Source organism: Hypanus sabinus, chromosome 19 (assembly GCF_030144855.1).
Source record: "Hypanus sabinus isolate sHypSab1 chromosome 19, sHypSab1.hap1, whole genome shotgun sequence".
Taxonomy (NCBI): domain Eukaryota; kingdom Metazoa; phylum Chordata; class Chondrichthyes; order Myliobatiformes; family Dasyatidae; genus Hypanus; species Hypanus sabinus.
This window is the reverse complement of record NC_082724.1, coordinates 1,085,092-1,098,377: the sequence shown is the minus strand read 5'-3', so window position 1 is coordinate 1,098,377 and position 13,286 is coordinate 1,085,092. Positions and strand designations below refer to the sequence as shown.

The following is a 13,286-nucleotide window of genomic DNA, read 5'->3' as shown; positions in this document are numbered from 1 at the left end:
CCTTTCTATCCAGGTCATTGGTCCCTACATGGACCACAACATCTGATTGCTCACCCTCTGACCTGAAAATACTGAGAACTTGATCTGAGATATCGCAGACCCTGGGACCAGGGAGGCAACAGACCATCTGGGATTCTCAATCTCTCTCACAGAACCTCTTATCTGTCCCCTTAACTATTGAATCCCCTATCACTGCTGCTCTCCTCTTTTCTCTCCTTCCTTTCTGAGCTGAGGGTCCAGTCTCAGTGCCAGAGATGTGACAACTACAACATGCCCCTGGAAGGTTGTCCCACCAACAGTATCTAAAATGGTATACTTATTGTTGATGGGAATGGCCACAGAGGTGCTCTGTCTTTCTGTCTAATCCCCTTCCCTCTCCTGACTGTCACCTAGCTACCTGTCTCCTGACTTTTAGGGGTGACTGTCTGCCTGTAACTCCTGTTCATTTCTGCCTCCCGAAAGATCGGAAGTTCATCCAGCTCCAGTCCCCTAACTCTGTTTGTCAGAAGCTGCAGCTGGATGCACTTTTTACAGGTGTAGTCATCAGGGACAATTGTGCTGTCCCTGACTCCCCACATACAGCATACGGAGCACTCGACTGCCCTAACTGCTGCCTCCATTTACCTACTCCTAAGTTAATTAAATTAATTAAAGGAACTTACCCAGCCTTACCTCACTTGTAGCAAACTCGTTTTCAGCCTCTTGAGCCAAAGCCTCAAAGCTCCACTCCTACCCTGAGCCACTCACACACTGGCCGCTCCTCTTCAGTTAGCCATCCTTTTGTTTGTCCCTGCCAACTCTCTCAAGTACTCTCTCCCTCTAATCAACACTGTTTAACCCTTCAGTTGCCCTCCACACTCCTTTTAAAGCACACTCACCTCAGCTGCTTCCCAGCACTCAGTACTCTCCCGAGCCCCTTGCTCCTCCCCCTGCTGCGACAGTCCAGCGATCACACTCAGATAAGTCCCTTCAACCCTTGGAGTGATGGAGGATGAGAGGTGACCTGTTAGAGGCATATAAGATGATGCATTGATCGTGTGGATAGTCAGAGGCCTTTTTCCAGCGTTGAACTGGCTAGCACGAGAGGGCACAGGTTTAAGGTGCTTGGAAGTAGATACAGAGGAGATGTCGGGCAAGTTTTGTTTTTTACGAAGAGAGTGTTGAGAGTGTGGAATGAGCTGCCGTCGATGGTGTTGGAGGCGGAAATGATAGGATCTTTTAAGAGACTTCCTGGATAGGTACATGGAGCTTAGAATAATTGAGGGCTATGGGTAACCCTAGGTAATTTCTAAAGTAAGTACAAATGTTTGTACATGTTTGCACATTATTGTGGACTGAAGGGCTTGTATTGTGCTGCAGGTTTTCTATGTTTCTAACTCTTCAATTTTCTCAAGTTCAGTTTTGACTTTGTTCATCAATGGGACTGGTATAGGCCTTGCTGTGGTCAAAGAAAAGGGCATCACTCTTTGCCTCATTTGGGTAAGGTTCTCTTTTTTTCAGTACCCCCAGGACTGTGAACAACTTCTCCTGCCATTAGACATTGTTTAATGAACCCAGCCTTGCAGAGGTTCAGCATATTGTCATCCCAATAGTGGTGAGAAGAGATTCTGAACAACATAGGCATCCTTTTTTAACTGTCTCACATTTTCACAGATGGAAATACTAAGGTATTCCTTTCACACCAAGTATATGTCTCCCTGGCCCCATGTAAACATTTTTCATCGGGTTTAGCATAAAACCTGATTTCTTCGCCCATTTTGTTATCAGACATTTGGGAATGGCTGTGGCATCTGCCCCAGTGTCCGTTTTTAACATCGCTGCTTCATTTTGCAACAGAACCACAGAGAAACTGCCTTGTCTATTTCAATCTAGAGCACCAAGTAAAGCTCTTTCTGTCTAAATCATGGTCCTCTTTGACACCCTGAAGAACTGTTCTTGACATTGGCTTTTAAAATGGCTAACTCTATTGCCATTTCACTTCTTTTGCTGGACGGAGTCCTTTTACATGGAACGAAGACTTGCTGCATCTCCTGCAGATGTTTTTATCTGCTCTGTTTCACTTGTCTGCTTTGTTTGGTCTGAGCTCTACTGTCCCTTCTTTCCGACTGCACTTTGTTTCCTTTCGTATCACATTTTGCTTTCCTGTGAAATAGTCTTTGTATTTGTCCTGTAGTTTTGTACTCCTTTCCCTGAGCATCTGTCAGTCTTGATCCACCCATAATGTAATCTGCATTGTTGCCCATGCAGTATATCAGTGTACTTGGTTGATGCACTTCTGAAGCCTGAGTGATGTTGCCTGAAACCCTAAATCTCTCAAAGCGTCTTAGCCATCTCTCAAGGTTCCCTGGTTTAGAGAAATCAAATGTCTCAGGGTGTTTATTCAGTAAGTAGATGTAGGTAATGCAGGTGTTTGCTCCATTTCCCTGTTTGTTTATTTATGAGGATTATAAATGTCGTCTTTTCCCTCTCCGAGAGTTTGACTGACTCCTCTGCTGTGTCTGTCTCTGTGCACTTCCCCAGGCTAGTGGCCCACAAATTATTGCAATGTATCTATCTTTGGGTGTAGCTCAAAGATGTTGCCTAGCAACCCTGGCCAGGTCTCAGTTCACAATTAGCAACTAGCATTGGCAGTCCAGGCTGAGAAGTCCCTGGACACCTCCCAGAGATGTATTGTATATGAATAAGAATAGTCTTAACTGCAAATTCTTTCTTGTTATTAGAGATGTACTCTGGTCCATAGCCTGAATTCAGTTTGATAATCAGGTTTATTATCACCAGCATGTGACATGAAATTCATTAACTTAGCAGCAGTTCAATGGAATATATAATCTAGCAGAGAAAAAAAATAAAATAAAAATAATAAGTATATCAATTTTATATATATATATATCAAATAAATTAAAAATGTGCAAAAGTAGAAATTCTGTATATTTTTTTAAAGTGAGGTAGTGACCAAATATTCAATGTACTTTTAGGAATCTGATGGCAGAGGGGAAGGTGTTCCTGGATTGCTGAGTGTGTGCCTTCAGACTTCTGTACCTCCCACCTGATGGTAACAGTGTGAAAAGGGTGCTGGAGGTCCTTAATAATGGACTCTGCCTTTCTGAGACACCGCTCCCTGATGATGTTCTGGGTACTTTGTAGGCTAGTGCCCAAGATAGAGCTGACTAGATTTACAACCTTTTGCAGCTTTTTTCTGACCTGTGTAGTAGCCCCCTTGTACCAGACAGTGATGCAGCCTGTCAGAATGCTCTCTGCGGTACAACTATAGAAGTTTTTGAGTGTGTTTGTTACCAAGCCAAATCTCTTCAAACTATAGCCGCTGCCTTGCCTTCTTGATAACTACATTGATATGTTGGGACCAGGTTAGATCCTCACAGATCTTGACACCCAGGAACTTGAAACTGCTCACTCTCTCCACTTCTGCTCCCTCTATGTGGATTGGTATGTGTTCCCTCGTCTTGCCCTTCCTGAAGTCCCCAATCAGCTCTTTGGTCTTACTGACACTGAGTGCCAGGTTGTTGCTGTGACACTACTCCACTAGTTGGCATATTCACTGAGGATTGAATGATGAATGAATGATCTTTATTGTCATTAATCATGGATACATTGAAACTCTGTTTGGCTTCCCCGCAGGCAATTAAATAAAGATGTAGATAAGAACAAGACAGTAATAGAAAAACAGTATTAAATAGATAAGTAGCAGACAATAAGTTGTAGCAGCACTGGAATATCACAGTAATGCACAAAGTGCAGTTAGTGCAAGTATTTGAGTCCTTGTGTGTGCTCACAGTTTCAGTCATTGTTCTGCGGGAGTGGTGTGATGGAGGCCACAGCTCTGTCTGTTTCTCAGTCTATTTGTTCTGGCTTTTAGTGTCCTGAACCTTTTGCTGGACGGCAGCGGATCAAGCAGTAAGTGGCCGGGGTGTATGGTGTCTCTGGTTATGCTGATTGCTTTCCTCCTGTGTCTACTGGCATAGATGGTGTCCAGTCCTGGGAGCTCCATCCTGACAAATTCGCTGGGCTGACTTCACCACGCCGATGCAGGTCTTGTCGCTTTTGGAACATGTGTGTTCGATATTGAGGGGTAGTGCAGAGAGGATAGCGGCATGCAGGCTAATCAACTGAACTACATTCAATCGCTTGCTTGCACAGTATGTGAACTCCAGCCAAGTGGCTGTGGTTTAACCAATTAATTACCACAACACAAACCAGAGAAATCCAAGGAGCACACACAAAATGCTGGAGAAACACAAGCATGCCAAGATGCTCTATGGAAAAGTATAGTTGACGTTTGGGTCGAGACCCTTTCACAACTACCACAACGTTCTTCAAGGGACCCAACATCACCTCCGTTCTAATCTCAAAATGCTTTGTGTAAATGCCACCATGCTCTACACACCGGTATTTGTGGATGGCGCGGAGGCTGTTAGCAGTTGTCAAAATTAAATATTAGCGCCATACACACAACAGCGATGCCACAGAAAACATTCTTCTTCCTTCGTCCACCTCCAAGCTCATCTCTGATCCCGAGGCCACTGCGTGGAGCGGGATGAGGAGAGCCGGAGGGGGTTGAGGGTTCAGCTACCGAGCTGCTCACCGTACGATCACTCCCCCACATCGTCCCTCCTCCCTCCCCTACCCCTACCCCTACCCCAGTCACTCCTCCCCTTGGATACCTCGTGGCACCGGCGCCGGCGCCGGATATCCGCTGGAGAGTCACGTTGTGGCGGTGATGGCGGAGCCTGGGGCCGAGTTTCTCATCAGCGGCGGCACCGGCTATGTCCCGGAGGACGGGCTGAGCAGTGGGCAGCTCCTGGGGGCCGGAGACGGGCTGACCTACAAGTGAGTGCCGGGGTGCGGGGAGAGGGGGCAGGTGGGAGCTGGAGGGAGGGTTGTGTGGGAAGGTAAAGCGCGGGGGGGGGGGGTCGCCCGGCGGAGCGGGGGGGGGGGGTCGCCAGACGGAGCGGGGGGGGGGGGTCGCCCGACGGAGCGGGGGGGGGGGGTCGCCCGGCGGAGCGGGGGGGGGGGGTCGCCAGACGGAGCGGGGGGGGGGGGTCGCCCGACGGAGCGGGGGGGGGGGTCGCCCGGCGGAGCGGGGGGGGGGGTCGCCCGGCGGAGCGGGGGGGGGGGTCGCCAGACGGAGCGGTGGCGGGGGGGGGGGGTCGCCAGACAGAGCGGTGGCGGGGGGGGGTCGCCCGACGGAACGGTGGCGGGAAGGGGGGGGGTCGCCAGACGGAACGGTGGCGGGAAGGGGGGGGTCGCCAGACGGAGCGGTGGCGGGAAGGGGGGCGTCGCCAGACGGAGCGGTGGCGGGAAGGGGGGGGGGTCGCCAGACGGAACGGTGGCGGGAAGGGGGGGGTTGCCAGACGGAACGGTGGCGGCGGGGGGGGGGGGGGGTCGCCAGACGGAGCGGTGGCGGGAAGGGGGGGGTCGCCAGACGGAGCGGTGGCGGGAAGGGGGGGTCCACCTGGCGGAGCGGTGGCGGGAAGGGGGGGGTCGACCGGCGGAGCGGTGGCGGGAAGGGGGGGTCGTCCGGCGGAGCGGTGGCGGGAAGGGGGGGTCGCCAGACGGAGCGGTGGCGGGAAGGGGGGGTCACCTGGTGGAGCGGTGGCGGGAAGGGGGGGTCGCCAGACGGAGCGGTGGCGGGAAGGGGGGGTCACCTGGTGGAGCGGTGGCGGGAAGGGGGGGGTCACCTGGTGGAGCGGTGGCGGGAGGGGGGGTCGCCAGACGGAGCAGTGGCGGGAAGGGGGGGGGTCGTCCAGCGGAGCGGTGGCGGGAAGGGGGGGTCGCCAGACGGAGCGGTGGCGGGAAGGGGGGTTCGCCAAACGGAGCGGTGGCGGGAAGGGGGAGAACGAGGAGGCCGCCCGACGGATCCGGGGGGAGTGGAAAATGGCTCAGCGGTGTGGGTGTTGGGTGGACATGTGGGGGTAACAATGCAGTTATGTTCTGCCACGATATAACAATCACTGAAACTATAGGCCATGTGCTGGGCGATGGATCAGTATGAATGAAGAGGGTCAGTTAGTCTGTTGGACTCTTCCGGGGTGGAGGGGTAGTAGCTGACATGTGGGGGTTGAGGAGATTGATGGCAGGCTGAAGGGGTGACTGTGCTGAAATGATCTCAGATTCCCTTCTCTGTGCATCTATGTGGAATGCCATAGGCCAGCACTGTGGGGGGGGGGGTCAGATTTTGGTCAGCGTTCAGTACTGTGGGGGGGGGGGTCAGGTGTTCAGCAACCATAGTGTGAGGGGTTTCGCTGTAATAGCAGCTGGTTCCTTAGGATCAGTTGTCACCAGCTGTGTGGGTAGTTGAAGAGGTTCAGAGCTGTTATTCAACTGAGGCTGTGGCGATGTGCAGGGACATTGTCAGCTCTGTCTTCTGACAGGCAGCTGACCCAGTCCTGTGATTCTCCAGCAACCAGGTTCCTCATTTCTCTTCATTTGGAACAGCCACTTTCTCGCCTCCCTTAACCCTGGGAGAGGAGTGGAGAGATGGAGCATGAGGTTCGTGCTCCAGGAGAGGTGTGCAGATGTGATGAGGACATATGTGGGTAAGGATATTGCCACCTGTGGGAATGGACTGTCCCTCGGTACAACACGTCACTGTGAGGGGTGGGTATCCTGGTTGGTGGGGGTGTGGGAGGAGGAAATACAAGTGTTGGTGTTAGGAGCTGCGGTTTTTCACAGCTGAGTAGATCAACAATGATGTAGATTGGGGAGCTGATGTGGGGGGGGTGGTTTGATTAACTGTGCTTGGATGAGCTGAGAGTTTTATTGAAAACATCTGATTTTTAATTGAATTAGCATGGACTGAGGAGTGGAGCGTAAATGTTCAATTAAATTAAGTTGAATTTGGGCAGTGTGAACCAGCCATTCATTGAGATTGGACAGATGCCTCAAAGCAAGATTGTCATCTGAGACAGAATTCAGACCACAGTGTGTTGTCGATGGGTCTCTCTGCTGCTCCACCCCAACGTATTGACCTGAGGATTTGTGCTTGAAGAAACTCAGGTTCCTGGGCAGGTGCCTCCCGAAAAGGATTCTCATCTGCAGAAGCCAAAGAAACTCAATGAGGACTGATGTGTGCCCTCACAACTTCTCTCTCCAGAAGTCTACAATCAACTCTGTGGCGTTTGCATTCAGTACAAGGTTGCCTTTCCAATGCTACTTAATCAGGCTATCTTTCTCACTCCTGTATGCCTCCTCATCACCATCTGAGATTTTGACAACAGTTGTGTTATTGGTAAATTTATATGTAACACTTACCCAACAGGCTTGTATATGTCTAGGGGAAAAAGATTCAGCCACTCACCAACCCACCTCCCGTACACGCAGGTGCTGTGAGAATCGAGTTTTATGCCTCGCACCTGCCAACAGTATCAAACCCACAACAAATACCGTTATGACATACACTTTAAAGAGTTTACTAAAATTAAAAGAGTAGTAGGCAATACAATATTTTTATATATATATATAAAAGGAAAAAAACAAAAGGCGCCAACTTATCAAAGTTCAGTCTGTTTAGTGCACTCGTTGGAGCTCAATCAACGAACCATTCGACCCCTCGTCGCTTGCCTCCGACCTCCACGTCTTCGCACCTAGGACTACGCCCGGGGGTCTTCCGAGCAGTGCAGCGCACGTCCACCTTCCTCGACGTCTTCCTCCCGCCTCTCCTCCCACCAAAAAAACCCGCGAAAACCCCTCCCCCAAGTTCCCAGCATCACAAGACACAATAACATTCCCCATCGATTAACAAATGAATACAATTACCATATCAGCCATTCTAAAGTGAAACAACGGCGAGAGAAACACTTATCCGACAAAGAAGCATTCCTACTTGTAACAAACCAAAGAGGCCATTTTGAGTAACATACACAGGACATTGTACATATAGATGGCATTTGTGCTGTGCCCAGCCACACAGTCATAGGTGTAGAGATACACCTATGGTTTAACCCTGGTTTTGGACTTAGTTGACTAGAGCTGAGAGTATGATTGTATTGAATGCTAAGCTGCAATCAATCAACAGCATTCTGGTGTAGGTATTGCTGTTGTCCAGGTGATCCAAGGCTGAGTGAAGAACCAGTGAAATTGCATACACTGTAGATGTATTGTAGCATGTCCAAGTCCTTGCTTAGACGGGAGTTGTTTTCAGCCACGATCAAACTCTCACAGCACTTCATCACAGTAGGTGTGAGTGCAACTGGGCAATAGTTGTTGAGGCAAATCACCCTGTTCTTCTTGGACACTGGTCTGATTGTTCTTTGAGAGCAGATGGGAACCTTCAGCTGCAACAGCGTAAGATTGAAGATTTCCATGACCACTCCTGCCAGTTGGTTGACACAGATTTATAGTGCTCCAACAGGTGCATTATCAGGACCTGATGCCCTGCAAGGTTTCACCCTCTTTTTAAAAAAAATTATTAAATTTTCAAATAGGATACATAAGATAGAAAAGAATAGTAAATAATATCAACCCTCCCCCTCCCCCCCAACATATCCTTATATATAAAAGAGAAAAAAAAGAAGGAAGGAAGACTGCCTGGATATCGGAAGATCCCCACATGCTCCATGGAATTCAAAAAAAACTTTAATATATATCTATTTCTTTCCCCAGATAACCAATAACTTTATCTTCGGAGCACCTATATCCTTTCTTTTGTAAATAAGGGTGCCAAATTTTCAGAAATATGTCATATTTATTTCTTTATAAGTAATTTTTTCAAGTGGAATACAACTAAAAATTTCATTCTTCCAATGATCCATACTTAAACATGAATCTGATTTCCAAGTAACTGCAATAGCCTTTTTGGCTACTGTAAATGCAATTTTTATGAATACTTTCTGATAATTGTTCATTTTTTAATCCCTTCAATGTCACCTCGTAAAAATAATATTGGATTATGTGGAAGTTGTGTTCCAATAAAACTCTTAAATTTGTCCAAAAAGGTTGAATTTTAAAACAAGACCAAGTAGAATGTAAAAGAAGTACCAGTTTCTTGATTACATCAAAAACATTGATCAGATAAATTTGGGTTTAATCTATTTTTTGTGGTGTAATATATAATTGATGTAAAAAAATTGTATTGTACTAATCTAAGTCGGACATTTATTGTATTTGTCATACTGTCAAGGCATAGTCTTGACCAACTTTGTTTCATCAATTTTAATATTCAAATCAGTTTCCCATTTTTGTCTTGATTTATGAATTTCTTGTTTAATTGTCTGAATCAAATTATACATACAAGAAGTAATTTTTTAAATTTTTCCTTTTTGAATTAAAGTTTCTATTTCATTAGGTTTCGGCATTAACATTGTTTGACCCAGTTTATCTCTTAAATAAGTCCTTAATTGGAAATAACAGAAAAGAGTATTATTTGATAATTTATATTTATTCTTTAATTGATCGAATGACATTAATATACCTCTTTCAAAACAGTCTCCTATATATCTAATCCCTTTTTGAAACCAGCTATATAAGAGTTGGTTATCCATTGTAAAAGAAATAAGTCTATTCTGAATTAAAGGTCTCTTTGCTAATAAAGATTTCTTTATCTCATCATCAATATTTATCTTATTCCATAGATCAATCAAATGTTTTAATATAAGGGATTCCTTCTTTTCCCATATTCATTTAGATTCCCATTTATATACAAAATCTTCTGGTATATTTTCTCCTATTTTATCTTAATTCTATTCTAATCCATGCCGGTTTATCTTCATCGAAAAAAGATGCAATAAATCTAAGTTGATTTGCTTCATAATAATTCTTAAAATTTGGGAGTTGTAACCCTCCTAGGTCAAATTTCCATGTCAATTTTTCCAACGATATTCTGGACATCTTACCTTTCCAAAGGAACTTCCTCACGCATTTATTTAGTTCTTGAAAAAACTTCTGCAGTAATTGTATTGGTAATGTTTGGAATAAATATTGTAACCTAGGGAATATATTCATTTTTACAGCATTGACTCTACCTACTAATGTTATTGGTAACATCATCCATTTATCAAGATCTTCTTGAATTTTTTCCAATAATGGCAAATAATTTAATTTATAAATTCTGTAAATCGTTGTCAACTCTTATACCTAAATATTTTGTACCATTTATCGGCCATCTAAATTGACTTACTAATCAACATTGATTATAATCTCCTTTAGTAAGGGGTAAAATTTCACTTTTATCCCAATTTATTTTAAACCCTGATATTTTCCCGTTTTCTTCCAATCTAGAAGATAATTTACGCAACGAATACAATGGGTTTGTTAGATAAATCAGAACATCATCAGCAAATAGGTTAATCTTATACTCCTCCTGATTAACTTTGAAACCCATAATATCTGAGTCAGTTCTAATTAATTCAACTAATGGTTCTATACAATACAAACAAAGCAGGTGATAATGGACAACCTTGTTAATGGAAATGGTGTTGAAATTTGGCCATTTGCCACTATGTTAGCTTTGGGATTAGTATTTAAGGTTTTAATCCAATTTATAAAAGATACTCCTAATCCATATTTTTCCAATAAAAAAATCCCATTCCAATCTATCAAATGCTTTCTCTGCATCCAAAGCAACTGCTACACTCTTCCTCCCTCTTATGTGCCAGATGAATAATGCTAAGTAACCGAGTTACATTATCTGCCGATTGTCTATTTTTAATAAATCCAGTTTGATCCTTATGTATTAATTTTGGTATTTAGATAATCTGTTAGATAAAATCTTTGCTATTAATTTATAGTCTGTGTTCAAAAAAGAAATAGGCCTATATGATGCTGGCTTTAAAAGATCTCTATCTTTTTTTGGCAATACTATTAAAATTGCTATCGAAAAAGATTCTGGAAGTTTATGTGTTCTTTCTGCCTGATGTATTAACTCCATAAAAGAGGAAATTAATAAATCTTTAAACTTTTTATAAAATTCAGGAGGAAAACCATCTTATGGAGATTTATTACTCTGAAGTGATCCTAAAGCTTCTTCAACCTCTTTTAATGTAAAAGGCATATCTAATCCTTTCTGTTCTGAATTCAATTTTGAGAGAGTTATTTGTGATAGAAACCTTTCTATCTCAATAATATACTTTTGTGATTCTGATTGATATTTACAATAAAAACTTTTAAAAGTTTCATTAATTTCTGAAGGTCTATAAGTAATTTTATTTACACTTGTTCTAATTGCAATTATCGTTTTGGAAGCCCGATCTGTTTTTAACTGCCAAGCAAGGATCTTGTGTGATCTTTCACCTAGTTCGTAATATCTCTGTTTACTTCTCATAATTGCTTTTTCTGTTCGGTATGTCTGAAGTATATTATATTGTAGCTTCTTATTAACAAGTTGTCTTCATTTTTCTTCTGTCATGTATCTTTGAGATTCTTTTCCTAATTTTGTAATCTCTTTTTCCAATTGATCTAGTTCTACCATATATTCCTTACTTTTAGAAGTATAACTTATTATCTGGCCCCTCAGATATGCCTTCATCACTTCCCACAATACAAATTTATCATCAACTGAATGTGAATTTGTATCTAAAAAAAAATTGAATCTTTTTTTATAAAATCACAAAAATCTTGATGTTTTAATAATATTGAGTTAAATCTCCATCTGTAAATCAGTTCCTCCTTATCCATCATTATCATTGTCATTATCAAGGGGGAATGATCTGACAATATTCTTGCTTTATATTCCATATTTGTTGATAATAGGAAAAAATCTATCCTTGAATAAGTTTTATATCTATTTGAATAAAATGAATAATCTATTTCTCTTGGGTTAATTCTTCTCCATATATCAATCAAATTTAAATCTTTCATCAATGATAAAGTTTATTTTACTACTTTTGATTTTGTAACAACCTTTGTTGACCTGTCTAAAACTGGGTCTAGACAAAAATTAAAGTCTCCACCTATTAGTATTTTATCATGTGCGTCAGCCAAGTTCAAAAAGGCTTGTATAAATTTTACATCATTTTCATTTGGTTCATAAATATTCATAAGAGTCCATAATTCTGATAAGATTTGACAATGTATAATCACATATCTCCCCGCAGAATCAGTTAATACATTTTGTATTTTAATTGGTAAAGTTTTGTTAACCAAAATTGCAACTCCCCTTGCCTTTGAATTAAATGAAGCTGCAATAACATTTCCGACCCAATCTCTCTTTAGTTTTTGATGTGCTATCTCTGTTAAATGTGTTTCTTGTTTTTAAAAAAAAAGCTATATCTATTTTCATTTTCTTAATGTTAAAATTCTTTTTTTTCACCGGTCCATTAAGCCCATTAACATTAAAACTTAAGAAGTTCAGTAAATTAGTCATTATTTTTAACAGGCTTACTTCAATCTATAACAATACATAATATTTCAACTCTCGTAGTATCTTGGGGAATCTTTTTAAAATTCTCCATGTTGCTATGTGTTCCCCCCCACCCCCGATCATCCAGACAAGGGAAGAAAGATAAAAGAAAAATAGATTATAAAGAAAAAGATAACAAAATACCCCCCTACTAATGTTGTGAATGAAAAATACAACATTACCACCCGTCTGTTGTATGGGTCGTGGCAGTCGCCAGGATTACACACGTGAATCTCGTAGTGATCGATCAGAAGTTCCCCCAGCTCCCCCATAACGAACAGAAAAAAATATATGTAAGAGAAGAAAAAAATAATACCACTACCAATTAATATTCCTCAAATTTTTACCTTTCTCCCCCTCTATCACGTATTTAACAGTATATTTATATATTCTTCTGTCCTTAAGTATCCATCAATTCCATTCACTATCTCAGTCTTCATCTTTAATCCGTTTCGCTTCCATAGAATCTTAGCTGTGTCTAGCGACTATTTGGGAGTTCTTGTGTGAACTCCTCTGCCCTTCGATAATCAGTAAAAAATCTTTTTCTGTCATCCAAAACAATTATCAGTATTGCCGGGTGGCACAGTGTAAAATATAACCCTTTTCCCTTAAGACTTTTTTCACTGGGTTAAATTCCATCTTTCTCTTCAAAAGGTCATAACTTATATCAGGATAGAAAAGATTTTTATCCTGATCAAGACTTACAGATGTAGTCATGAAGGGCATGGGTCAGGTAAATGCACACAGCCTTTTTCCTAGGGTTAGGGAATCGAGAACTGGGAGAATGGATTTAATGTGAGATGGGAGAGGTTTAATAGGAATGTTAAGAGGCAACTTTTTCACCTAGAGGATGGTGAGTATATGGAACGAACTGCCAGAGGAAGTGGCAGTGGCAGGTGCAATAATCCTGTTTAAAAGTAACTCGGACAGGTAC

The 13,286-nt window shown here is 43.0% G+C and overlaps 1 protein-coding gene across 1 annotated transcript in view; it reads left to right on the top strand.

Annotated features, from left to right (window-relative positions):
* The first annotated feature begins 4,690 nt into the window (after positions 1 to 4,690).
* The window catches only part of LOC132377646 (inosine-5'-monophosphate dehydrogenase 2), a 38,712-nt gene continuing 30,116 nt past the window's right edge, over positions 4,691 to 13,286 (top strand). Inside the window, exon 1 of the mRNA XM_059943837.1 lies at positions 4,691 to 4,845. Coding sequence (XP_059799820.1) covers positions 4,736 to 4,845 — 110 coding nt within the window. The 5' untranslated portion in view covers positions 4,691 to 4,735. The remainder of the gene's footprint in view (positions 4,846 to 13,286) is intronic.